A 24,884-nucleotide genomic window follows, 5' to 3' on the forward strand; every position below is an offset into this window, starting at 1 on the left:
TGATTATATGATATTGACTTTTTTTGGCTTTCAATGTACAATTTTTTGTGTACTAATTTGGCTAGAGTCCCATGCCAGAAGGCGGTGGCTCATGGGCCAATCTGGCAATATTAACCTCTGAATTCTGTGTTTCTTCAGAAATGTGTCGAGGGCGAACCAGCCTGGCATTTGATCTGTTTGATTCAACAGCTTTTCAAGTTTTTATTGACTGGAGTATAACATCCCTGTAGCCCTGGTGGAACAGACTGGTTTCCGCTGTAACACCGTCCTTGTTGACACTCCATGGTGGGTGGGGAGCAGGGTTGTCGAACACTTTTCCTACATAATGGCTACCTCCATTCCTTCTGGTTCATCGAAGAATAAACGCCGGTATGTTGAATCTTCGTCATCTGATGAAGGCTCATCTGACTTAGTTGACTCGTGGCCGAGATTTATTGTCATCTCATCTGCTGATGAAAACGCTCTCAAGTTGAACCCCTTTGCTATTTCCAAGGGCATTCACGGTGTCTGTGGAGAAGTTAAGGATGTAACGCGACTTCGAAATGGCTCTCTGTTGGTGGAATGTGCGCGTAAGCAACAATCAGACAATCTGTTGAAATTAAAACAGTTTGTGAATACTCCCGTTGTTGCCTCTGTACACAGAACTCTGAATTCCTGTAGAGGCATTGTCAGAGATAGGGCTCATTGTCTTTCTGACATGACTGAGGAGGAAATTGTTACTGAGCTTCACAATCAAGGGGTCATCTCTGTAAAGCGATTTTCCAAAAAGAAAGACGATGGCACAACAATCAAGCTCAATACGTATTTGTTCACGTTTTCACATTCCGTCCTTCCAAAATCTGTAAAAGCTGGATATTTCAACATTGGGGTGGGGGTGTATGTACCGTCTCCTCTCCGATGTTTCAAATGTCAAAAATTTGGTCATGGGGCCAAGTTCTGCCGCAACAGCTCGGTATGTTCCCGTTGTGGTAGTGCACACGAACTTTCTGAGTGTAGGAATGGCATTAAGTGTGCTAACTGTGATGGAGACCACTTAGCCTCATCTAAATCCTGTCCTTTTCATGAACGCGTGACAAAAATTCAACATATCAAACACACTAACAATATCTCGTATTCTTCTGCAAGAAAGTTGGTACCCCTTTCTACCACTTCGTCAAATTTATACTCAAATGCAGTCTCTTCTCGAGCTCTTGTTTCCAGACCTCCTATGACATCAAAATCATGTCAAGCATCCTTATCTTGGGTCAATCAACAAGTCATAATCAGTGACACTATTCAGACTTCTCAGGTTCTGATTGATGTATCTACATCAACTTCTCAGACAGAGGCTGTAGCATCACTGCCATCGGTAGATTTATCTTCGGCAGCACAATGTATCGCAGAGGAGAGATCACAGAGTCAGAGTAAATCTTAAAAAAATGGCAAAAAGGAAAAGAAACAATCCAAAAGGACCAGAACCATCCAGCATTTGGAGGTGCCTTCCTCAGAGTCTTCCCCTATCACGGTTCACAACCAATTTGAACCTTTAGAGATGGAGGTCAATCCGTCACTCCCAGTTAGTGGAGCTAGACCCCACTCCAAATCACGAACTCCAATTGAACCTCCATGAGCCGCTCAACTAACATCATCCAGTGGAATTGTAGAGGACTAAGGAACAATTTAAATGATTTACAGTTACTGATACAGGACTTCAAACCATCGGCATTTTGCTTGCAAGAAACCTATTTTAGAGACACTGACCTTATGGATATAAGGCAATATGATTCTTATAATTATGTTTCTCCTCCAGGACCTAGAGCTACAGGGGTTCTTCAATTTTGGTGAGGCAGGGTGTTATACATAGCCCTGTCCCCCTGAATACACTACTTCAAGCTGTTGCTGTCAGGCTGACTTTGAATATTGTTTTCACTTTGTGCTCAATTTATGTATCACCATCTTTTACTCTACAACAAACAGATATTCAGGCTCTTTATGACCAGCTCCCTAAGCCATGTATCATTATGGGTGACTTTAACGGCCATAATCCACTTTGGGGTAGTTCTGATACAAACAGAAATGGGAGGATATTAGAAGATTTTCTTTCAAACAATGAACTATGTCTATTCAACAATAATTCGAAAACGTACTTACATCCTGGTACAGGTACATATTCTTCTCTTGCTTTGTCACTCACTGATGCAGATCTCTTAAATGAATTCGAATGGTCAGTTCACAATGATCTGTGTGGCAGTGATCATTTTCCGACCATTCTTCAGGCAATAGCTCCAGGTGATATCCCTCCATCCTCAAGATGGAACTTCAGTAAAGCTAACTGGCCTTTGTTCAAACTACTTTGCAAGGACAAATTAATTCCTGATCGTTTTATTGATGATCCTGATTCAGTCCAATTATTCTCTGATGAGCTCAACAAAATAGCTGATGAATGTATTCCTAGGTCCTCTATAAATCCACACATACGTAAACCATTGTTTACTAATGAATGCAAACAAGCTAGGAAAGCACGGAAAAAAGCTGAACATTATTTCCGCTGCCACCCAATGGTGCATAATTTAATTAAATAAACATAAAGTGTTAAATGCTAAAGCAAGGCGCACATTTAAGCAAAACAAACGCCAGTCTTGGCAAAAATATGTTTCGAAAATAAATTCCCGAACGCCGATGTCCAAGGTATGGAACATGATCCAGAGAATAAAAGGTAAAGGTACCAAATCAACCATACATCATCTCAAAACTGGGGATCAGTTGTTAACAGATAATTCTGATATTGCAAACAAACTGGGAGAAACTCTTGCCCAACACTCTTCCTCGTCTAATTATGTTCCCAAATTTCAAAAATATCAAAAACAGCAGGAAAAGAACAAAATCAATTTTCATTCAGATAATGGAGAAGATTATAATGAAATATTTTCTATTCATGAGCTTCATACTGCTCTTGAACAATCTCACGATACTGCTACAGGAGCTGATAACATTCATTAGCAACTCTTGAAACACTTACCTGAATCCTGTTTAGAGACACTGTTGAATATTTTTGATGATATTTGGACATCTCGTAAATTTCCTCCATCCTGGCGTAAAGCCATTATTGTACCCATACCTAAGACGAAAGGGAAATATTTACAAACAGAGAAAGATAAACCTGGCCGTGACCATACAGATCCCTCTAATTATAGGCATATTTCCTTGACTAGCTGCGTTTGCAAAACCATGGAACGTATGGTCAATAACCGACTAACTTGGTACTTAGAGTCTAATAATTTAATCACAAATATACAATGTGGTTTTCGTAAAAACCGCAGTACCATAGATCATTTAATTCGATTGGAATCATTTGTTAAGAACGCCATCATTAACAAGCAGCATGCAGTGTCAATCTTTTTTGAATTAGAAAAAGCTTATGATACGACATGGAAGCATGGCATTTTAAAAGATTTACATGATTTTGGTTTACGGGGTCGTTTGCCTCAATTTATATCCGAGTTTTTAACTGACAGACAATTTCAGGTAAGCGTGGGTTCTACCCTGTCTGATCATTATACTCAGGACCAGGGCGTCCCACAAGGCAGTATTTTGTCTGTCACACTCTTTAGTATTAGAATTAACAGTCTATCAAAGGTTTTAAATGATTCGATTGATGGATCACTTTTTGTGGATGATTTTAATATTTCTTGTCGTGGAAAAAATATGCATACTATTGAACGACAACTGCAGTTATGTTTAAATAAAATAGATAAATGGGGTCTCGAAAACGGCTTTAAATTTTCTAAATCCAAAACTAATTGTATACATTTTTGCCGCAAATACAAACCACATAGAGACCCTGAAATATTTTTAAATGACACTCCCATCAAAGTTGTAGAGGAGGCAAAGTTCTTGGGTATACTTTTTGACTCCCATTTAACTTTTCTTCCACACATTAAATACCTAAAAAATAAATGCTTGAAGGCACAAGATCTATTAAAAGTTGTTTCCAGTTCCAAGTGGGGAGGGGATCAATCTACCCTCCTACACCTGTATCGATCACTGGTTCTCTCGAAACTTGATTACGGCTCCATTGTGTATGGTGGAGCCTGCAAAAGCAACCTAAAAATATTACATTCAGTCCATCATCAAGGTCTAAGACTCTGTCTTGGCTCCTTTCGAACTTCACCTGTTGACAGCCTGTATGTCGAGGCTGATGAACCATCTCTTGAACAGCGACGTATAAAATTAGCTTTACAGTATATAACAAAACTGCATTCGAATAAGTCAAATCATGCATATAACTGTGTCTTCAATCCTCTGTATGAGGATTTATACAATAAGAAATCTTCTCTTGTTCCGCCTCTTGGTTTAAGAATGAAACCACTTATTACTGCCACCGGCATTGAGCTGGATAATATAGCTCCTTCCTGTCTTCTTTCTTCTCCTCCTTGGCAGTTGGTTAGGCCACAAGTTAGGCCACAACATTAACTACATTTAAAAAATCAGAAACTAATGAAATACAATACAAACAAGAATATAATCAATTAAAACATAAATATAGCAGTTATAAATCCTTATTTACAGATGGGTCCAAGGACGGTGGCGCAGTGGCTTGTGCCACTGTCATTGGATCCAGAACAATATCTTCTAGATTGTCCGACAACAGCTCTATTTTCACAGCTGAAGCTAACGCCATATTAACGGCTCTCAAATATATTCAAGGACATCCAAAACATAACCAGTATATAATCTATTCCGACTCTCTTTCTTGCCTTCATGCTATTAAAAACACTTCTTGCAAACATCCACTTTTAATTGAAATTATTGAATTGCATAATGAACTTGCTACTGGCCAATACGACATCGTCTTTTGTTGGTTACCCAGCCATGTTGGCATTTCCGGTAACACGATGGCTGATCTTGCTGCTAAGGCAGCACTCGACAAATCTGTGACACCACTTCTTATTCCTTACACTGATTATAAAGCTACCATTAGATCGTATATCCGCGATCTGATGCAGGAGAAGTGGGACACCCAAGTGGGCATAAATAAATTACATGCAATAAAACCTTCTGTTGGTTATACCTACTTGGGTTGTCAGTCCAGATTTGAAGAGGTCATCATGCGGCGATGTCGTATTGGCCACACGAGATATACTCATGAATACCTATTGAAAGGTGAGGATCCTCCGTTCTACATCCCTTGTGATGAAATAATCACGGTCAAGCATGTCTTGCTTGACTGTGTCGAATATTCCATCACAAGGGATACCTATTTCAAATCACGAACAATGAAGGATCTTTTTGATAATATAAGTTCTCATTTAATCATTCAATTTTTAAAAGAATTAGATTTGTTAAATGACTTGTAAATAGATAAATATTTTAGTACTGGAAGTTTAAAATCGTAACTGTGCTTGTTAGTGGCTGTCTCCTCGAGAGGGTGGTTAAAGTACTGTAAAATTATTGTCCTCCTGAGAGGGTACGTAAGTCCACAAACATTCAAAGTCAATTCAAACTGTCCATATTTTTAATCGTAGAATATGTGTCTTTTTAATATACGGCTAGATTTCCTAAATTGCTAACAACTGAAGGGATGATGTAAATCCAGCTAGGGTCCATGCAGGAAGCAAATGTACAGTAAGTCCCCATGGTCCCTAGTATGGTGATCTACCTTCAGATGTTGGTGATATATAGCCCGTATTTTATGTTGTATTGTCCAAATAGTGATATTAGTTTTAACTTTCTACACTAGTTTTAAATGATAACTGTGATATTCTAGTTATTTTACTGTCCTTTGACGACAGGTTTTTATAGTATATGCACATTTCATTTCAATATCAAACATGTTCTCGTCATGATATGGCTGGAATACTGCCGATGTGACGTTAACTACGAACTCACTCACTCACTATCTCCAGAAAACTCACCTACAGTAATAGTGACTATCATGGTATGACAGAACTGAGTGATTATCCGTTTACTATTGTTTGTGATTATCCTGACAAGAAGATCTTCCTAGCTGGCGACTTAAATGCTCACATGAAGGACTTTATTGACTACATTCCTGATGACAATTTATATGTTGTATATGAATATTATCCATGTGATACTTTCGATACCCCAATATCAACTAAAGATATTCATGCTCATAATAATTATGGCATTACGCTAGCAGAATTATGCCGCACATACAGCACCCACGCTTTAAATGGTCGACTGTTTCATGACACCAGCGGTGAATTTACGTGTATAACTCATATGGGACCAGTCTTCTTGACTACATGCTAGCATCAACAACCCTTTTCCCCCATATTACTGATTTTGGAGTTGTAATTGAGGATAAATCATGCCATTTTCCTGTTTACTGTACTTTGGATCTTGATATTGGTTTTTTGTCTGAACCAGTTAAAGAGAAGTATTCACCACAGAATGACATCCAAAATGATCTTTCTTAGTAAATGTCATACATAATGCAGAAAATCATACAAAGTTTACAAAGGTATTAGCACATTAAAATATTTTACACCGCCACCGTGGTGGGATAATGAATTAGAAAGAATTAAGCATGATAAATATGCAGGGACCATAACCATGACATTAACATTTACAAAAAATACCGTCCCACTTTCAAGCAGCTACTTAAGAAGACGAAAGGGAAATATTTACAAACAGAGAAGGATAAAATAATTGCAGCTAGATCTGACCCTGGACAGTTCTGGAAACTTATTAAACTTAATGGAATGTCCAGTTGCATTTCCCAACACATATATAACTTGTAAACAATGGTATGATCACTTCCAAACACTCACTGCAGACATCATTTGTTAACTCCAACACAGTCAACAGTCTACCGACACTCAATCCTCTACAGGTACACTCAACCAGCCTATAACACAAGAGGAAGGTATGTCTCACATCAAACTGTTGGCAAACAATACGTCACCCGGACCAGATGATATTGAAAACGAATTTCTTAAAGTTTCTAAAGACTATATTACACATATTCTTACAAGATTATATAATCGCATACTCAATACATCATATATCCGTTATTTAAATCAGGTAACAAATCAGATACAAACAACTACAGGGGCATTTCGCTCATTGACTCACTGTGTAAAGTATTCACTACAATACTGAACACTAGCTATAGGCTGCAGACACGGTGTGATGAAAATAATGTGCTAGGTGACTTTCAAGCAGGTTTTAGACCTGGCTATTCTACAGTAGACCATATATTTACCCTTAATGCTATTGCAACAACATATTCATGCAAAAGAAATGGGATATTTTACTGTTTATATATTGACTTTTGTGAAGCATTTGACACTTTGAAACACCATATTCTCTTAAATGCTTTGAAACATGTTGGCGTGTCAGATAAATATTTCAGCATTGTATCATCCATGTACAGCAGTCGGTCAGCCTGTGTAAGAACAAGCACGGGTCTGTCTCAATCATTTCCATGTAACATCGGTACCCGTCCTCAAATGTTTATCATATTCATTAATCATTTATATACGTTACTGGAGGATGTGGGTGGCAGAGGGGTGTCTATTTCACACAATGTAAATGACTTGCCTTAATGTTTGCAGATGATGTTTCTGCTCTGGCAGGTAGTTGTAACCACCTACAGTTGAAGATACATGCTCTAGAACTATTTTGCAATAATACAGGTAAGTGGGTAAATGTGGAGAAAACTAAGGTTGTATTTAGACAGGGGGGGTCCACTTAGGTCTCATGAGAAATGGTACTACAAGGTTGATCCAATTGGAGTAGTTTCATTCAATCATTACTTAGATTTAACATTTACTCCGAAACCTGCCTGGAGTAAGGCGGAAACAGTACTAGCATCTCAGGCAATTAAGGCAATACTAGCAATTAATGGTTTCCAGAGGAAAGTTGGTAATATTTCCTGTTCAATGAGTGAGTGAATTAATATTTAACGCCCTATCGGCAATATTTCAGCCATATCGTGACGGGAACTTAGCACTGAAATGGAAAACACTAAATATCACATATATGAATATAAAACCAGCATGAAAAACTAAAACATTTTAATTAAAGAAGACAATACATTATAAAACTCGGGCTATAGATCGCCAACAACCGAAGGTAGATCACTATACTAGGGACCATGAGGACTTACAGTACCTTTGCTACCTTCATGGACCCTAGCTGGATTTACACCATTCCTTCAGCTGCTGGCGAGTGTACGAAATGCTAGCCAAATTTAAAATGACAAGAATACTACGATTAAAAACCTGGTAGACTTAAATTTACATCAAATGTTTTGGGACTTACGTACCTCTCAGGAGGACAATAACTTTACAATACGTCAACCCCCTTTGAGGGTACAGCCACTAACAATACAAGTTACTAATCTAAGCTACAGAACATATTACTCAAGATTGAACCAAAAAATCAATTTCTTTTAAAAAATAAAAAACTAAATGAGAAGCAACAGTGGTAAAAAAGATACTTGATGATTTTGACATTGAAATATCTATCCCTTGTGTGAAGTGATAGATTCATGCCCTTATTCAACACAATCAAGCAGAATATGCCTGACCGTAACTCTCTCATCACAAGGGATACAAAATGGAGGATCCTCACCTTTTAACATGAGTATATCTAGTGTGGCCAATACGACATCGTCGTAAAATAACCACTCAAATATGGACTGACAACCGACGTAGGTATAACGAATGTAAGGTTGTATCTCATGTAATTTATTGATACCCACTAGGGTGTCCAACTTCTTTGCATCAGATCACGAATATGAGTGCTGCTTTAGCAGCAAGGTCAACCAATGTGCTACCAGAGATTCCTACATGGCTTGGTAACCAACAGAAGATGATGTCATATGGGCCAGTGGCAAGATCATTACACAATTCAATAATTTCTATTAAAAGTGGATGTTTGCAACAAATAGTTTTAACAGCCTGAAGGCAAGAAAGAGTGTCGGAATAGATTATGTATTGTGTACGTTTAGGGTGTCTTCGAATATATTTAAGTGAGTGAGTGAGTGAGTGAGTTAATATTTAACGGCACATCGACAGTATTGCAGCCATATCGTGACGAGAGCATTCTTAAAAAAGGAATCTATGTATATGATAAAAACCTGTCGACGACGGAGAGTAAAACAACTAGAATATCACAATAAGAAATAAAACTAGCGTGAAAAATTAAAACTAATATCCCTATTCAGACAATACAATATAAAAACAGGCTATATAGATCACCAACAACTGAAGGTAGATCACCATACTAGGGGCCATGGGGACTTACAGTACTTCTGCTACCTGCATTGTCCCTAGCTGGATTTACACCATCCCCTCAGCTGCTGGTGACAGTATGCAAGATTAGCCACAAATTAAAATGACAGAAATACTATACTACGACTAAAAAATATGGAAGACTAAATTTGACTTCAAATGTTTTGGGACTTACGTACCCTCCCAGGAGAACAATAATTTTGCAGTGCTTTAACCCCCTCGAGGATACAGCCACTAACACTCTAAGTTACGAATTCAAACTTCCAAGCATAAAATATTTATCTATTTACAATGCATTTAGTAAATCTAAGTCTTTTTAAAATGCAATAATTAAAAGACAGCTAACATTATTAAAAAGATCCTTCAAAGTTTGTGAAGTAAAATATTTATCCCTTGTGATGGAATATTCAACACAGTCAAGCAAAACATGCTTGATGTCAAGCAAAACATGACCAATGCGACATCGTCGCATAATGACCTCCTCAAATCTGGACTGACAACCCCAGTAAGTATAACCAATGTAAGGTTTTATTTCATGTAATTTATTTATACCTCCCAGGGTATCCCACTTCTTCTGCATCAGATCACGGATATAAGATCTTATTGTAGCTTTATATATTCTTATTGTATCTGAGCATGGAATAAGAAGTGGTGTCACAGATTTGTTGAGTGCTGCCTTAGCAGCAAGATCGGCCATTGTGTTACCAGAAATGCCAACGTGACTACGTACCCAGCAAAGGACGATGTCGTATTGGCCAGTAGCAAGGTTATTGTACAATTCAATAATTTCAATTAAAAGTGGATGTTTACAAGAAATATTTTTAATAGCCTGAAGGCAGGAAAGAGAGTCTGAATAGATTATGTACTGTTTATGTTTAGGGTGTCTTTGTATGTATTTAAGAGCAAGTTGTTTCAAAGGCATTTAGAAGTTGGAGGAATCAAACTACAAGTGCTTTATGGTTCAACTTCTTTATTATACAAGGGCACAACGTTTCGAGACAGATTCTAGTCTCTTCTTCAGGTGAAGTGAGGGTAAAACTAAAGGGTTGTAGTATATATACACATAACAGTAGACTGATAGCAATGGGTAACAAGATATCCAAACATCTTTACCTAATCAACACAAGCCTGCACATCAATCAGTTGAAGCCTGCACATAAGTTGAAGCCTGTACATCTATCAATCGAAGCCTGTACATCAATTAATAGAAACCTGTATATCTTGTTAGCCGCAAGAAATGGCTTAATTCTGAGCCCAAGAGGCGGAACAAGGGAAGACTTTTTGTGATACAAATCCTCATAGAGAGGATTAGAGACACAATTAAATGCGGGGTTAGACTCATTAGAAGGTAATTTTGTAATGTATTGTAAAGATAGTTTTATACGACGTAAGTTGAGAGAAGGCTCATCAGCTTCGACGCATAGACTGTCGATAGGAGAGGTTCTAGAAGAACCGAGACAAAGTCTTAGGCCTTGGTGGTGCACAGGATCAAGTAGTTTTAGGTTGCTTTGACAAGCTCCACCATATACGATGGAACCGTAATCAAGTTTAGATCGGACCAGTGATCTATATAAGTGAAGAAGGGTATTTTGATCCCCTCCCCATTTTGAATTTGAAACAACCTTTAATAAATCGAATGTCTTCAGGCATTTGGCTTCAAGGAATTTAATATGCGTCAAAAAGGTCAAATGTGAGTGGAAAATAAGGCCCAAGAATGTGGCCTCCTTGACCACTTTGATTCCGGTACAACTTAGAAATAGTTCTGATTCTTTATGGGGTTTGTATTTACGACAGAAGTGTATAAAATTGGTTTTCAAAACACCATTTATCTATTTTGTTTAAACACAACTGTAGTTGCCGTTCAATAGTATGCATATTTTTACCACGGCACGAAATATTAAAATCATCCACAAATAAAGATCCATCTATTAAATCGTTTAAAACTGTTGATAAACTGTTGATCTTGATGCTAAAAAGTGTGACTGACAAAATACTGCCTTGTGAAACACCCTGATCCTGATTGTAATGATCAGACAGGGTAGAACCCACGCGGACTTGAAATTGTCTGTTATTTAAAAAGTTGGCTGTGAATTGAGGCAAACGACCTCGCAAGCCGAAATCATGTAAATTTCTTAAAATGCCGTATTTCCAGGTTGTGTCATATGCTTTCTCAAGATCAAAAAAGATAGACACAGCATGTTGTTTATTAATCAGCGCATTTTTCACAAATGATTCTAAACGCACTAAGTAATCCACTGTACTTCTGTTGTTAAGGAAACCACATTGTATGTCTGCGATAAGGTTATTTGTTTCCAAGTACCAAACTAGTCGATTATTTATCATGCGTTCCATGGTCTTGCAAACACAGCTAGTTAGTGAAATAGGTCGATATGATCCGTATGATCACGTCCAGGTTTAGGTATTGGTACTACTGCTGCTACTACTACTACTACTACTACTACTACTACTACTACTACTACTACTACTACTACTATAACATTGATGATTTCAACAACAGTGTTGTGTCAAAGTCTTAACACAGCAGCAAGCATACCCACTGAATCTAACACAAACAGTGCAGTACAAATTCAACACTTTTCTGCAGACCACAAACCCTGACACATGGCGTTCTCCCTCAAAAGAGAAAGGAAGCTTGACCATAGAAAGACTTTGCTAAGTAATGCCTGCGAAGATCCGGGATAGAATATGTCTTCAGCACCACACGCTTGCCACAAAAAGCGGCCAACTGGATCGGGTTTTCGGGCTCGCACACGTCATCGGTTCCCAATTGCGCAGGTCGATGCTCACGCTATTGATCACCGAGTTGTCTGATTCAGACTCGATTATTTACAGACCACCGCCATATAGCTGGAATATCGCTGAGTGCGGCGTAAAACTAAACTACCTAACTCACTTTGCTCATTGAAGTAACCAGTTTAACACCGAAGGCTGGAAAACCAACCTAGAAGACACTACTCCCCAAACACCATATGTAGGCTTCAACGAGACTGTACTTGCATCAATATAATACATTATTTTGGGAAGATACCTAACGTATGATTCATTTATAACTATATCACTTTTCACAATATCTGAAAACTCATACTGCATTTCAAATGACCATACTTTATTGAATAAACTAAAGAATAAAATCAGCAACTGTACTTATAAAAGTTGTCTAATGTACATTGTAGTTTACTAATGCCAACTTGTTTGCGCAATCACTTAATGCAAGTAAAGCGACATCTTGGTTTTTTGTCACCTCGAACTTCACGTGGTTCACATGATGTTTAATGCTAAAATATTTTCATCACAGGTTCCATAATTTACGTGAAGGTAGTTATATTTTGCGTAATACGTTTAGAATAGCATCAATTTACCCAAAACGTTTCTCTAAAAGAAAATATGTCGTTTACGAAGATTTTCCCATTCGATCGGATGGGTTGCGGGTATGATTTTCGCCAGTCATGATCCTTATAGTAGACTGTGAGTGAGTTATAATTTAATGTCACATCGGCAATATTTCAGCCATATCATGACGAGAACAAACATGGTTATACAGAATATGTAGATATTATAAAAAAACCCGTCGTCAAAGTACAGCAAAATGACTAGAGTATCACAATTCGAATTTATAAATTGCCGCTGGCGATTGTAGGAAAATGTAGCCGAATTTAAAAGGACAAAAATACCACGTTTAAAATATTGGTAAGTTTAAATTTTACTTTGAATATTTTGGGGACTTACGTACCCTTTCAATGGGACAATAATTTTACGCTACTTTAACCGCCTTTGAGAGTACAGCCACTAACAATCGCAGTTGACAATTCACACCACCGTGTTTAAAATATCAACGTTTTATTTACAAAACATGATATTCAAACTTTGTCTAATGATTCTATTTCCTTTATTGTTCTGACATTAAAATATTTTTCCCTTGTGATAGCAAAGTCAATACAGACAGGTATAGCAGACTGTGGCTAGAAAGCGTCATTGGAAACCAATCTTTAACCAATAAAATCGCTTCTTACAACTTTGAAAATACTTTTCGTAAAGGAGTACAGTGTTGATGTTCAGAGCTTTCGAATGATACTCGACACCAAGGAAAACGGGGGGCATTTCACACGGTTGTGTGACGTTACCGAGTGGAAAACCACTGATATCGGGAAATAGACAACCATACCTATTTAATAATTAATATGTTTTATAATAAGTTTACGATTATTTAAAATGAACAAAAAGGATAAGGCCACATATGAAAATGGAAAGCATTCTTTCGTGGTTTTTTCTGGACATTTTAAATGTGAAAGCTTGCACTTTTATTACAAATTAAATTATTTAAGTTGTAGTTGTCTAATTTCAACGATGTGATGAAAATAGATTTCCTGTTAATAAACAGTAGCATTAGAGCTTATAAGTGGTGTATGACATGTAGTAGAAATAATGTTTTACAAGCTGATATTTACCTTGACAAACATGGGCGTCATCTATGTATGACACAAGAGTCTCTGAGGACTCAGTGTCATAGCAGTAAAAGCCTCTGTTTGACTGTTGTTGTTGTAGTTCATTGTATATAACTCTTGATTGGGCTGTCGACTTGTATACATTTAATGAAGTACACAGGTAAATTTCTGATTCTTGCAGACGTAGCAATAGAGCAAGAGTACACATCGGCTGAATGACAGGTTGTACTAACAGATGGTTTCGTGTAAATGTAATCTGGTATGAGGTTTTCGTGTTCATCTGTCCTTGTAGAAGGAACTTCAATGTATGTGAATTGGCATGAGGTCTCGAAAACATAAAGTGTGTGTATGGGCGTATTGTATATGCGCATGTGTTCATACACACACACATGTGGCCAAGTCATGTTTTTGATCATTATTAGTTTCATAGTTTATATGTTTCAATGTTAAGTACTTGTATATAGTTAATACAGTGAAAAGGTGTCAGCTTTTATGTGTACAAATACATTATAACAACCCCTCTCAGTTATAATAATAATAATAATAATAATAATGCACATTTATAATGCGCCTTTTCCACGCCCTTAGGTATGCTCAAAGCGCTACAGAAATAAATAGAAATATGTACAAAGATGAAGATGGGTTAAATTATGTGAAGTATACTGAGAAAAGGTGGGTTTTCAGTTTTGCTTTGAAACTGTCAAAACTTTTAGAGTCTTTGATATCACATGGAAGAGCATTCCAGAGGACTGGTGCTGTGTAGGAGAAGCTGCGGTGTCCGAAAGATTTCAGTCTGTAGGTGGGTATCACAAGAATATTCTGAGAGTTGGAACGGAGGGTGCGGGCTGGTACATATGGGTGAAGCAGGTTAGACAGGTAGGAAGGGGCCAAGCCACGAAGACATTTATATGTCAGGCAGAGTATTTTGAAGTCAATTCTTGCTTTGACTGGTAGCCAGTGGAGTTCTTTCAGGATAGGAGTGATGTGGGCACATTTGGAAGTTCTACTGATAATGCGGGCAGAGGTGTTTTGTATCCTCTGCAGTTTAACAGCCAGATTGGAGTTAATGCCAGAAAGAACACTGTTGCAATAGTCTAGCCTGGATGTTACCAGAGCTCGAACCAGGGCTTGAGTTGCTGCAGAAGTCAAGTACTGGCGAATGTTGCTGATCGACCGGAGATGGAAGAAGCATACTTTGCTCACTTGGTTGACATGGGCATTGAACGTCAAAGAAGAATCAATGTGAACGCCAAGATTCCTCACAACATCTGATGGGCAGATATCCGCATCGGCAACTTTGAGGTACAGTTAAATGTATCTTTGCATCCACATTCACTCCAATTAACAATAGTGACTCTACTGGGTCAGGTCAGCTTCTGACCCATGCGCTTTCACTCTGCACATGCTTCTTTCTGTCTCAGTTTCTCTGGTCAGCTTGCCACCTATTGTCTGCTAAGTTTTAAGGTTTGTGTCACACAGAGCTTGTTGGCAGTCAACAAAGATCATAAAAAGAGGAGGATCAGTTCACTATATTGGGTGTTTGTAGGAGTTAATGAGGAGTTTATCAGGTTAGTACATATATTGTATATGTATTTATCATATTGTATATAGTGTACTCCTTACGGAAGTGTTATATTGACGCTTCCGTGTATAACTAAATGTATCTATTGTATAACTAAATGTATCTATTGTATAACTAAATGTATCTATTGTATACCTAAATGTATCACCATGTTCCCAACTATCAGTACCGTCGGTTGGATGAGTATGTGAAGTGAAATTTATCTAAATTACGTCATTGAATATAAATTACATATTTACATTAAATATGGCCTCTACCAGGCTAAAACTAACTAGACAAAATTAACAGATGGTGTGAATGTGATATGAAATGGTGAGGGTAGATGTGAGATTTGTTGATATCATGACGTATCTTATATACCATTATTAGTATTATCAAGGTTGTACTTTAATTTTCTTAGAATGATCTTCGAGAACACGACTGCATGAGAGGTCGTAGTCACTCATTGCCACACAGTGGTAAGTGTACCTCACAGGACCTTATAAGTATTAAACTTCATGCATTTTCCTCAGGTATATGTGTAAAATACTTATGGATTATCCTAAATGATTTATGTATGTATGAATAGTTTTCATGTTGTTATTATATTTTGAAATGTATTTGTGCTAGTGCAGTATCAGGGCTAGTTATATCCCGTTAATAAATGGAATATGCAATACTTCTATATGTATGCCATGTTATGAATGCTACGCTCAAATATGTAGTGACATGTATGCATGTTTTTCAGGGTCACCTCAACTGTTCATTTTAATTGAAACAAACGGCTGTCAACAATGACCACAAGTAGCGTTGTGTGTGTGCACCCCACCACCAACATTATCAATCTACCCGCTACTACACACACACACACACACACACACACACACACATAGAAAGACACACGCTTACCCATGTTAATCTGCCTCTACGATAACCAACACTGTATTAATTCACGTACACCTTTTGCCTCTCTTGTCATCTGTGTACAGGCTCACTCGAGACCACCCAGCAATTACCCATAAGCCCCATAGATAGGATGTAACATGCGCAGAGCAGTATTCATAGCAGACGACACCAACATTCATTATAATGTCCTTTTTGTGGTGTGAATTAAGATAAATGAATTAAACATGCAAATATTAAACTTGACGCTGTTTTTCTGATTTTAAAATTTGTTAAGAAACATTCCCACATTCAACATATATACATCACAGTTGAAGCACTACAGTTTGTAGCACATTCAAGAGTTGGAGACCAAATGCTGATCTCTTCGTCATGCTGTTAGCTAATTGTTCATGTCCAGGAACCCACTTCACAGCGCTGACTTCTTTACTCTGAAGACACTGTTGAACAGCAGCTATATCCAGCCTCAAACGCCTGTCATCGACAAGCTTAGTGGAATGGATGGCCTCCACTACACTCTTGTTATCCACATATGCACACACATGTATCATATCACTAACGCCAGACACTTCTTCCAGCATTTTTCGCATATAAACAGCTTCCTCTAGACCCTCCTGAAGACAGAGTTTCAGCTGCAATCGTGGATCTCACTACTCTTTTGATCTTCCCTGCGTGCCAAGCTAAGGGACAACACCAATTGTTTTCACCAAGAAGAAGCACAATGTAGGCACCTACACTACCTACTCCATCACACACATTAGCATGTGCCGCATCAGTGAACACAACTATCTTCCAGCTTTGCTTCATTTTCTTTCAGCTTTCTGATCACCTTAATTGCTCTCAACAAGTCTTCTACTGTACCCTTCTTGAACTGAGAACTGAACTTGGTGCTGAGATCAATCATTTCAGAAGCAATAATTAATGTCAGGACGACAACCTTGCACAACCCAGTTGAGTCTACCATCCATTTGTCTCAATAATGTATGTTCCTTCACAGTTAGACTTTCAGCTTTTTGTGATTTTCTTTCAGGTGACACATTATCGAACTCTAAATTTTGCACATAATCATTCTGATCTAACACAACAGCACCTGGATTCTGTGTGATCTGAAAACCAACATATTTGAATTGTCCACTCTCCATCTTTCCAGCTTTGAAATACTCAACTAACTGTGCTATGATGTTGTCAAAACGAGGTTGTTCACAGTGTAAGAAATCATCAACATGACAAGCAACCAATCCTGAAAGACATCCACCATATTTTATGTAAAACAATGCTGGGTCATATACTGACTGAATACATCCCAACTGCGGTAGGCAATCTCTCACACTCTGGTAAAACTGTCTTGCAGCATCATTCAGTCCATACTTCCACTGTTTGTCATCAGCTACATTCGCGTCCTTTGGGGGGATAATATACACATCTCTGTCTAAAACTTTTCCTTGGGGAAATGCAGACTTGATGTATGTGGTCTTGATGTCATGTTTTGCCATGCTGCAAGAGTTAAAAAACATTCGTAATGCACTCTTACTGACAGTTGGCGAGTCTCTATCAATGGCTTCCTCAAATCCCCTAGCCACTAGAGTCGCTTTAACTCTGTCACCCTTCTGACATATTATCCATCGAGTGGAAATACAAGACTGGCCACAATTTTGAACTTCTTCGTGTGTATCAAATTCTCGTAAACGTCCAAGATCTTCACATTTCGCCTTCACACAATCAATCTCATCATGTCTGGATCTTGGAATAGTCACCACGTTAACATCATGTACTATCACTTTCATCCAGTCATGCACTTTGTCAAGGTTCACACTTGTCACAGATTCTCCATCACCTGCACATATGTTGAACACATTCTTTTATCGCCCAGACACTTTGCCTCCTCTACTAACAACTGTTGCCACAATCCAATTATCTTCTGGAGTATCTTTGAACTGTATCTTGTCACCTTTCTTCAAATTAATTTTGATTCCTTTGGCTCCATCCAAGTTTGTTGTTTCATCTGTCATGCTGTCGGGTGCCTGTACGTTAGTCTCATCATTCGACATGTCTCCTGCAATCATTTCTAAAAGCTGCATGTCAAGTCGGTCCTTTTCAAATCTATGTCCTCTTACACTATTCTGCTGCAGCTGGTTCTCTCTCTCTCTCTCTCTCATTAGTGTTTCCATCACACTTAAATTCCAGTCCTGATTTTATCAGTCTATTTGGTGACACTCTAACAAACACCCCGCCATGTCGAACAAATACAACTTTTCCATCTTGGAACACAGCCTTGCCTGGACCTAACCACTTTTCACTGCCATCACGTTTGTAATACACCAAATCACCATGATGGTATATTTCCTCCGACGCCCTAATTTTGCAACGCAGAGCTCTTCGGATCCTTTCATTTGCCTCTGAGGCAATATATACTTTCCTCGCTGCATGCAATGCATTCATACGTTCAGCAAATGACTCACTTCTTGTCACACCATCTAGTGCTGGGACGGTTTCACTCATGATGTTTCGCAAGTTTGGATTGTTCCCAAACACCAGTTGGTAGCTACTGAAACCATGCCACATTTGCCAAGCATTACGAGCCATATTCGCCCAACACAGGAGTATATCAAGAGGTGTTTCTGGACACTGATCCTCCATTCTAGCAAGCATCATATCTGTCACTGAGTGGATTCTCTCACATAGTCCATTTTGAAATGGACTTTCCGCAGCAGTTGTGTGGACCCGGATGTTCTGTATACTAGCCACCTCTCTTATTTCCTTGGCATTCAACTCCCCTCCATTGTCTCTCAGGATACTTTGTATCACTCCAAATCCAGCTCCTACCCACTGTGTCATAATCTTATCAATCACTTCGCTTGGTGTTTTCCGAGTAATGAAGACAGACACAGTTAATCTAGATCACATGTCCACTAAATGCAAAATCCACCCATTTCCCCACTTCCTTAAGTCCATAGCAACTGTCTAAATGAATTGTGATGTCACTGGTAGTGCAACAGCAGGTCTGGTTGGTGTTCTTGTGTAGACCTCTTGTGACACCGCTCATAAATTGCATCAACAGTGTCCCAGAACTCTTCTCTCCAAACCCCTGCATCCTTAAGAAGGGCCACAAGCTTTCTCTGTGGAGGATGAGCAAATTGGCTGTGTAACTTCAAAAGAGTCTTGCACCGTTTGTCTTTATCGAGTGTGTGAAGCAATTAGTATTTGCTCATTCTTGTCAATTGGAATGCAGTAGTGACCCGATGACGTATAATTCAGATTCACTTTCTGTCCAATAATTTCTGCTGTATCATTCCCAAGATCCAACTTGATGAGTGCCTCCTTCATAGCATGTATTGATAATAGTAATGGTATATCAGATTCAGCAACATCTGTCCTGATACTTATGGCTTTTCCAGCCTTCACAGCAGGTATTTCATAACGTCCCAGTTACTTCAGCATCTCACCACTTCCAAACTTGAACACTTTTACACCATTGCACACTGTCACTTTTTCTTTGGCAACATGATCCAGAGATTCTACGTATCCATTAAGCCATGTTCTGCCACACACTGTACTCGAACATACACTGTCCAAAACTGCACATGATCTAGCATCATTGCCTAATTGAGCCAAACCTTCCTTGATACTTCCAGTGAACAGCACCACATGTTCTGTTGTCTGTACTGGTTCATTCTCAGTATAATTATTTCTTGATGACATGTTTTCATAGCTGTGCAATTAGATGTCGGAATGAACCACATGCAAGACACGTTAAAGTTCTGCCATTTGCACCAACGGGATTCATAGCTCGATCTGACTGTCCATGACCTCTCCAAGTACTTCCTCTTCGTCTGCCATTACCAAATCCTCTTGGTCTGAAACATCTGCCACGAGATCTCCCAGATTGATTAAAATATGTTTCTTCTTCTTGAGCCAGGAAGGCCGGTTCCACCTTGATATTCGCAAATGCTGCCGAGCTTGCACCACCACCTGCCTGCTGACCGAAGGATTTCTTCAGTGAAACCTTAGCTTGATCATACAGATCTTCCGTTTTAGTATAGTCCATGCCTGTCATGACCAGCATTTCATTCTTCTTTGCTTATCTTTGCACGTTTGAGTAACTTGAAAGCAAGAATCTCTTGTGGAAGACTCATTCCCTTTCTCAAAATCTTGTTGTATCTTTGATCAAATTTTGAAATGACTTCATTAATTGACTGTCCAGATTCAACTTCAAAGTCCTCAAAATTCTCAAATTTATCCAAACTGTCTGCCAAGTCATCTTTCCCCAAATGTTTATTCAAAAACGTCAACAAAGTATCGAAACCTTCTTCTTCCTTCAACTCAGCAGGATTGATGTTATCAAACACGTTCTCACGTGTACCAGTCTCGTTCTCAGGCAGGGACAGAGCTAGTACAATACCTTGTTTCTCTTTCTTCCTGCCATGACTTCCCCCATCACTTCCCGCCATGCCAGCAGTTCCTGCTTGTAACGCTCGTAGCTCTTACTGAGGCTGAAATCCGGAGGGTTGACTCTCACAGCCATGGTACAAAACGTTCGACGTCTGTGCACTAAATATACCTTGTCCCGCTACCAAGGCAAGTTTTCGATCATGTAAACAATGGAATAACTTCTTTCAACTACAGAGTTAATTGTTCAGATTGATAATTATCGCTTTCAATGAACATGTCACTATGCAATTGAATGGGCCCCAACGGAATATCCACTCATCACATCATTTATTAGGAAAATGCAACTGAATGTACAGCGCACTTGTCCAACATCAGGGTCAAAGTTCAATCAGTAACTTCAAACTTCATATGGTGTAACTCACAGGATGTACGGTCAATACGTTTGCCACAATGATTAGAATATGTAAACCACGCTCTGCTACCACTGTTAATCTGCCTCTATGATAACCGACAACGTATTTATTCACGTACGCCTTTTATCTCTCTTGTCATCTGTGTACACGTTCACTCGCGTCCACCTGGGAATTACCCATAAGACCCATAGATAGGATGTAACATGCGCAGTGCAGGATTCATGGCAGACGACAGCCGCACAAACACACAAATACACATTTAATTCTTTAAAATATACGTGGTCGGTTCCTAACACACAGGAGCAAACGACATGTTGTTTATAAACCCTAATACAAACTGAAATCAAATCTGGCTGAAATATTTGGAATGAGATAGGATCATTTGTACATAGTGATCCTTTCTCGTGCATAGATGTCAAATCGAAAACCATAACCAGCACTTTCAGATAAACTCTGACCTGCATGCCTTCCTTACCTGATATACAGGACGACTGGCGTCAATCTCACACGCCAGGAACCATGTGGCTCTCAACAAGCAGTATGTTGCTATGTGTGGCAGTCATGGTGTATATGCTATGTAATGTCAGTGGTCAATATCAAGTGACCATCTATCCGGACTTCGTCATGAAAGGTGGAAGGAAGACGTTTGATCCTGATCGCTGGAATGGTCATATGGGGTTGGATAATCCCAATATCATCCCGGACGTGAAGAAAACTGGTGCCAGGTGTGGCCGCTGGAACAAAGGTGATATGGTCGAAGGTGCCTTTGAGAAGGTAACTGGTGAAGTCTCCTGATAGAGCATGACATATTTACGTTATTACCTAACGCCTGATGTCATCGCTAATGTTAAGTGACCCACTCACATTCCTCCAGTGGAACAGTTTCATTTTCAAGACTCCTTATTCCTTACACGAGTCACTAGCCGGACGCATGGGTTTTGATCCACAGGCAATGGGATATTTCTATATTCCCATGCAAAACACTCTCATACTTGCACACACTGATATAGAACATACTCACGTCAGCACAGTCTAGCATACTAATGTTACTTTAAGTCCAGCACAGTATTACCGACAACTAACCCAATTCATCAGACGCTAAAGTATAACACTATAGCTTCGGCAAGGACGGATGTGCAGTACTTCCATCTCAGCACACACTAATATACACAGTCAGGTAAGCACGCTCTCTTGCACAACACTCCCACGTCAACTCACGGTAATGCATGACCCATTCGCTTCCATGACAATTTAGTCTAATGTTAAACATATTGTCTTAAAAAAAACACCGACGCATAACACTCTAATTCTGATACCTTCTGATGTACAACACTGTCACTCCGCTTTGTGCAGGCACCAGAGGACCCTCACCGGAAGGGCTATGCAGATCCAGCTTACTTCCGGAATGCACACTTCACGCAGAAAATAGTTTCTAAATACTCTGCAAATAGAGCTGGATTTGGAAGGGCCCAAGGGAGAGACATCATGCTGGATCTTCAAGGTCAGATCAATGTATATCTTTATCGCATTATAAAAAAGGAAAAGGTCAGTGTTCAAAACAGAATGTAATAGAGCAAAATCTCACCCTTTCCCCTAATGTGCTTCAGTTCTAAGTCGGAGGTACGATTTCGTCTGAGCTTCCATAGGGATTTGATTTTGTATCTTCTAGATTGAAAATAGATTTCATTTTTGGGATTAAACGTCAAATTGTCAGTGATGGTTATGCGTTATATATTTCTCACTTTCCGCTTGAATCATGAACAATTCAGCACAAAAACAACCTGAATTCAAAGTCGACAGATCTGATCTGTGAGCAATACTATTTGCCATACTGTCTGAAGCTGTGTCAACACGACAGTTAATTAGATACGTTGATGTGTCTCTTTGAAGGCGAAACCTGGCCACACTGGATGGCCACATCTCAGCACAAAGGGAAATTCCCTAACAACGTGGATGCTGCTGCTGATATGGCTGCCATGCTGCTCAAGGCCATCCATGATGGGACCAAGGGGGACGAGCCACTATACTATGAACCCATCAACGAAGTCGACGGTACGTGGAAGTACAACGTTAACTGGACACAAGTTATAGCCTACCACAAGTCCGTCAATGCGAAAGTCAAGGCTACATTACCACATGTGAAAGTTGGAGGTCCGGCATATTCTGGTGGCATTTCGGGGGTGGACAAACACGACTTCAAGGTCTGGGGAAACCTCAAGGAGTTTATGGACATGGCCCTCAAGAACCTTGACTTCATCTCATTCCACCCTTTCAGTAATATGATAATCCATGGAGAATCGCATTACTTCCAAGGTCCCACTGAAGCCCGCTTCGTGGGCATAATAGATCTAATTGAAAGTTATGCCCATTTGAAAACCGGTAAGGATATTCCAATCATCTGTTCAGCCTATGGTTTGGCTAAAGTATCAGGAGTGAACATGGAGAAAGCTAACCCACTAATCGATTATGGATATGTCTACCTACAGAATGCAGAACTCTTTACCATGCTGAATCACCGTGGAGTTGTCGACAGAGCTGTGGTATTCGTGGTTGGGTACAGCAATGCTTTTGGACAAAGCAGCATTAATTACAGTATATTAGACAAAAACAGCCACGAGAGGACCACAGCTGAGGCCTTCCACTTCTGGCAGGTCCTTTCAAAACGAATGACGTATCTAAGAACAGACAGTCAGTACCATGGAGCTGAGAGAGTTGTGGCATCTCACGCTTTGGTGGATCAAACGTCTAAAACGGTGGTACTTCTCCTGCATAACTTTGACAAGAAACCGACAAAGGTAAAGGTCCAGTTTGGTCATGGATGGATGAATCCGTCCACAGCGATCATGTCCTGTGTCCACCTGAACGCCCAAAAGGTTACTGTACGAGACAAAGAATCAACAGTTCATCTCAACAATGGTGTTGTCACTCTTCCCACTGAGGCAAGCTGCTATTTAAAGTTCCACTCTTCCTTCGATTTTGCTCACAGCAAGACCATCACAGAAACTATTCACTATGGGCCAGATATTGCTAAACCAATACACCAAAACGTTGTCACCACAAGCTTCAATGCGGGCCATCTGAGCAATGTCCAGTACGCGTATCTACGAGTCAGCGTCAGTCTCAGTGACAAGAACGGTAACCCTAAACCAACATCGGTGCAGCTGAATGGCAAGTCTCTCACTTCGTATTACTCCCTTCATCAACAAAATAAGGATGATTACATAACCGCGTGGACGACTATGGAATATCATGTTCCAGTCACTTTGCTAAAGCAGAACCAAAATGAAGTTAAGCTCCATTTTGCCAAAACAGGCGGACGAGTGTCAACTATCGCTGCTGTTGTCGGGAGAATCTGAACAGGCAGCTCATGCTTGTAGATTTAAAGGTATACATAAAGAATGCATGCAGTGCACAGTGTCTGGTTTAGTTAGAAGGTACAGTAACCATCACCATCATCAGTTAATGCCTTCGAGAGGCCAACGCTCGCTAAATACAATCTTTCTTCCCAATGCAATATATGACCCATCCCAAAAGACAATCACGATAACTGATATAGACGTTCTTACGGTTTTTCCATAACTTGTGAGGTATGAGGGTCCGACCTAATCGCATTTGGTGATAATGAAGCCGAAACCCAGTGTTTCTCCTCAGTGAGTTAGTTTAGTGTTACACCGTACTCAGCAATATTCTCGGCTGTATGGAGGCCGTCTGTAAATAATCTAGTCTGAACCAGACATATCCAGTGATCAACAGCATGAACATCGATCTGCACAATTGGGAACCAATTTTGATGGCAGGTGTCAACCACGTTAGCAAGTCTGACCACCGGATAATGTAAGTTGCCTCTTACGACTAGCATTGTCATCTTTTGTGGCAATCATGGGTTTCTGAAGTCCTATCTACCCCGGAT

At 39.4% G+C, this 24,884-nt stretch overlaps 1 protein-coding gene across 1 annotated transcript; it reads left to right on the top strand.

Moving 5' to 3' along the window:
- Nucleotides 1–21,436: 21,436 nt before the first annotated feature.
- On the top strand, nt 21,437–24,382 carry LOC137273143 (uncharacterized). Its single transcript, XM_067805618.1, has 3 exons — nt 21,437–21,748; nt 22,328–22,475; nt 22,865–24,382. The coding sequence occupies exons 1-3, from the start codon at nt 21,437–21,439 to the stop codon at nt 24,328–24,330; spliced, it is 1,926 nt and encodes a 641-aa protein (XP_067661719.1). The 3' UTR covers nt 24,331–24,382.
- The last annotated feature ends 502 nt before the right edge of the window (nt 24,383–24,884 follow it).

Source organism: Haliotis asinina, chromosome 1, assembly GCF_037392515.1.
Source record: "Haliotis asinina isolate JCU_RB_2024 chromosome 1, JCU_Hal_asi_v2, whole genome shotgun sequence".
Taxonomy (NCBI): Eukaryota; Metazoa; Mollusca; class Gastropoda; order Lepetellida; family Haliotidae; genus Haliotis; species Haliotis asinina.

Bases quoted from the DNA above. Each gene is read 5' to 3' on its own strand.
- LOC137273143 (XM_067805618.1), top strand. From the start codon at position 21,437: ATGCCTTCCTTACCTGATATACAGGACGACTGGCGTCAATCTCACACG. The intron at 21,749-22,327 runs GTAACTGGTGAA...CGCTTTGTGCAG, and splicing joins TCGAAGGTGCCTTTGAGAAG to GCACCAGAGGACCCTCACCG. The intron at 22,476-22,864 runs GTCAGATCAATG...GTCTCTTTGAAG, and splicing joins CATCATGCTGGATCTTCAAG to GCGAAACCTGGCCACACTGG.